The 4,281-nt window shown below is 47.0% G+C and overlaps 1 protein-coding gene across 1 annotated transcript in view; it reads right to left on the bottom strand.

Moving 5' to 3' along the window:
- Positions 1-2,629: 2,629 nt before the first annotated feature.
- IL13RA2 (interleukin 13 receptor, alpha 2) overlaps positions 2,630-4,281 on the bottom strand; it is a 12,959-nt gene continuing 11,307 nt past the window's right edge. Inside the window, exons 9-10 of the mRNA XM_010135754.1 lie at positions 3,614-3,716; positions 2,630-2,672 (exon numbers count right to left, since the gene is read on the bottom strand). Of these exons, the coding sequence (XP_010134056.1) occupies positions 2,630-2,672; positions 3,614-3,716 (146 nt within the window). The remainder of the gene's footprint in view (positions 2,673-3,613; positions 3,717-4,281) is intronic.

Here is a 4,281-nt window from a genome sequence, read left to right as displayed (position 1 = left end):
CCACTGTAATGCAAATACTGTGCAAAAGAAATACATAATTATTGGTGACATTCTATAAGCACGGGGGGAAAAAACCATACTACTGCAATTCTAGCAAGGTTCAGGATGTCAGGAAGGACTAGCATCTGGCCACCTCTCAGGGTGAAAGTTTGACATGCCGCAGATGTGATGCTGTGGGAAAGCGGTGGGGCGGGTCTCGCTGCTGCTGCAGTGAGCCCCCTCTGCAGGGGTGAGCTCGGTGGGCAGGGAGCCCTGCACCAGGGCCAAGCCCAGCTTTCCTCACCTAAACTCTCCTGTAAAGCTGCCACACACAGACACACCTAAGTAGATGTACTTAATTTATCACTCTGTTACTAGGCAGGTTTCCAGGGAGCCTTCAGCCTAACTTTTATATTTCGTGGTTTCCAAAACAGCTTATATCTTTTTTGGAGTGAGCTCTGGCTGTGGAGGTACAACATCCGTTCCTTCGTCACCTCTTACCTGCACCCATTCTCTTTAACACTTCTTCTCTTCTTACCTCTTTTTAGACAAAAATTAGACTAGAAGGTTTAACCCAGCTTAAACCTGTCCAGCAGTTCAAGGTTGCCGCTCTCCAAATGCCTGTGCTCAGCGTCCCGGTACGGTGAAGCGTACCCAGGGCGGCAGGGCGGCGCCAGCTGCCTGCCTCGCTTTCCCCCTGGGGGGATCACAGCACGCTCATGCGTTGTTAGCAGACATTGAAACTGTTCTAGAGGCTGGCAGCACATCAGAGGCCTATCAGGAGTTACTTCCAGTAACAGCAAAACTCAGTGGGACTCTTTCCAATAGTTTTCTCTAGTTCTTTGTCTGGTTTTAACCATTATTATTAGTGTGGTAACTACCACCCTGGTGGCAGTTCTGAAAACCCAGAATCCAAATGCTACCCAGTTTTGTATGTGTCCAAGTCTTCTAGTTCCTGAAAGTACCTGAAAAACCTACGATGAGATTGGCTGAGCTACTTACGCTCATCCTGCAGAGCAAGAGATCCAGGCTTGGTCCTCCCAGAGACTGTCCTGCCCTGGTGGACCACGGATCTGCAGGGAGGCACACGCAGCCCAGCCTCTGGAGAAAGGCAGAGCAAAGGACCCGTGCCAGGGGCAGCCAGGGGCAGCCGTGGTGTAGGGCTGTGCACCTCGGCACTGCAAGAATCTTGCTGGAGACCAGAGAGGAAAGGAAGGGGACTCTGCAGCTGGCAGGAGGACACCAGGAAAGGAGCTGCTCTCCGCCATCACACAGAGGAGGAAATGCCGTCCTGAGCCTTCCGCATCCAGCCTTTTGCATGAACCATGCATTTCCTTGGATTGCCCTGATGTGGGTCTTTTGGAGATGTCTGCAGGCCAGGTCTCCCTGAGACGGGGCTGGGTGCTGCTTCTGGGCCAAAATAACAACAGCCAGGAAACTTAATTTCTGCTCCAGTCTGTGCATAGATCATTTTTTTCCTGGTGCTTTCCTCCTTTGGTTGCTCCCCAAACACCATTGGGTTGTTGCCCATTTATCAGTGGAAGCAGCTGATAGTGGTTGAATCATTTTGCAGCTGATGTGTAAGACAGCACTTGCTGTGTTGGCTTGTGCCTGACTGGATTAGCATGGCTCTTTACACAGCTGATTGACGCAAACTTGGGTTTCTCTCTGAGCTTCCACTGTTCACTAAAAACTCCCATTTTGAACAAAAGCTCCTGCAAGAAAATATATTATCTGCGTTGTTCAGAAGAAATGAAAGCATTGTAAACCCCTGGGTTTAAGATGGTTAGTTCTTTGACCAGAACAAAAAAAATAAAACCAACCCTCCAGAAGGGGCTTGGAGGACAGTGTCTCATGTAGTGCTGATTTTTTAAACATCACCTGGAATTTCATCACATGAATAGATGGTGGGCAGAGACGTCTTACGCGTTGCATTGAATTCTGATACCAACACCCACTTCCTAGGTAAGTTCTCACATTGTCTTCGCCAGAGTAACCCTCATTTCCTCTCTGAAGCATCTGTTCTTTACAGTAGCTGTGATCAGGCCTTTTTAGAGAAAAAAAAAAAAAAAAAAAAAAAAAAAAAAAAAAAAAAAAAAAAAAAAAAAAAAAAAAAAAATTTGCTCTCAAGGCCTCCCCACTTCAGCTCCATAACAGATAAGGCGTATCGGTGAATGAAATAAATAGCTCAAGTAGCTCCTGTTCAGTATTCAGATGCTCTGATTGGGCCGAGTATTTGAGGACTAGGAAGCTGTGGTGAGAGTGAGGTGGGGTACAGTGGCTAGATGCAGGTGTTTGTACCTAGCACCCTGTGTGAGGCGCCACCCTTCAGTTGACAGATTTCCAGAGACCTTAAGAAAAACCCAAACCCACAGAGCAACGTGTTATCTTTATTCGTGGCAGTTTCCACTGCTTCCTTTTTTGTCTCTTCTCTTGTTATCAGAAATGGCTTGCTCCAGAGTCAGTTCAAAGCTCCTCCAGTGTTTTCCTGAACCCGCTGAGGACTTGAATTGCAACAATCACCCTTGCAAGTGGCAGCGGTGGAAGACCCATGTGGGCTACAGAAAGTTCAGGACTTCTTGTCTGTCCTTGGAATGATGTTCCAAGAGCAATCCACCGAACACAAACAGTACAGCAGTCACAAGCAGAGTCAGCATCCCACCGACGCCTGCAGTGGCTTTCCTGCTGGGGATCTGAAACGGGCACAGACTGTTATTCCAAGCACTGAGAGACAGCTGGGGACATGCGACAGCAGCCCCGTCGCACATCACCACAGGCCAGTGGCAATGCAGGATTTCCTGCATTTGCTTTCCAGAGTTTTCTTGCTAGCATCTATGCTTTGTTCGAATGTCACTAACCAAAACATTTAGAAGGCAGATACAAAGATGGAGTGTGTGCCTCAGACTCCATGCGTTCAGCTACCAAAGAGGTGTTAGTTCATCTCTGAGGACAACATGAAGGTATTTCTACAGCCAGTCCTCCATCATCAGTGAGGCTTAAAAGGCACAGAACCATAGAATCATGGAATCATCTGACTGGAAGAGACACGCTACCCCGCTTGCTTACACTGTATAGCCATAAAAAAAAGATAACAGTTATCAGTGACAGGGGATCAGTCGTCTCTAAGTGATCCTTTAGACCTGAAGAAAATATCAGTGCCAATGATCTGGATATGGACAAATTCTACAAGTGCATCTGCTTTCCCCACGTGCCATCACCGACATGAATGCACCAGGGACAGGAGCGTAAAGAGCATGAGGCCTTAGCCCGTAAAAATGGCAGTTCCTCAACACAGCCAGCGGAAATCTCTTCTGCCTGAGTGGTTTAGAGCAGGATAACGGCATTATCTAGGATGCTGTGCATGCAGGTCACTGCTGCATGTTGTTCTGGACTTGTATGAGCAGAACTTGGGTCTCTGCTGACTGTACATGTTGTTGTGAGGCATTTCATATCAGAGAAAGCCACATTTACAAGCCACAAATTTTACAGAAAATATATTGTTGTTTGTCCATTCTTAGAGCATCTGTTAACGTTTGGTTCTTAATATTTAGTATGTTGTTTCATTTATAACTGCAGTTGGAGACACCCACATACAAGCACATTGAGTGAGTGGACAGGTTGCCTTGGTGCTTACCTTTTCTTGCACTGGCCAATCAACATGAATATGATGAGGCTACTTGACAGACTCAGAACGACTGGGATGAGGATAAAGAGCTGCTTGTCCACTTCACTGGACACTGCAAAGATAAAAGACAGAAAATAAGACAACGCTGTCTTCCAGAATGGCTCACATTACCTCTTACAAAGCGTGGGATCAGATGCAAACTCAGTGTGTCCAGGTTTGTTACTCTACAATTTAATTTAATTATTGTTTGTTTGTTTGCTTATTACACATATATTCCAGGTGTATGTTACTGTATAGAATAACATCCTCCTTCAGGGTGACATATATCCTGCGTATATACACCGCCACCGCTATGTGCCTCTTCCCTGACTTCTGCATCTTGCAGCAGAGCCAGTGCACATGGGTACAGCCCTGTAGAGCCTACGGTGTGCACAGGAGCTGATCCATGGCGCAGGGCAGCCAAGAGTATGCCCTGCGGTGAGACTCTGAGTACCACACACCCTCTCTCACAAAGCTGTCACTCCATCACAGTTGTCTCTGTGCAGCAAGGAAATGTACCGGTGCAGAAACGTTAATATTTTGTGGCTTGCCTGCTAAATGCTCTGGAGATGCAAATCTGTGGGAATGGTTGTGCTAGAGTAGGTTGAGAGTGTAACTAAACCCGGATCCTGCCTCCA

Source organism: Buceros rhinoceros, unplaced genomic scaffold (genome assembly GCF_000710305.1).
Source record: "Buceros rhinoceros silvestris isolate BGI_N320 unplaced genomic scaffold, ASM71030v1 scaffold155, whole genome shotgun sequence".
Lineage (NCBI taxonomy): Eukaryota > Metazoa > Chordata > Aves > Bucerotiformes > Bucerotidae > Buceros > Buceros rhinoceros.
Note: the sequence above shows the minus strand (reverse complement) of the source record. Positions and strands in the feature narration are given on the sequence as shown.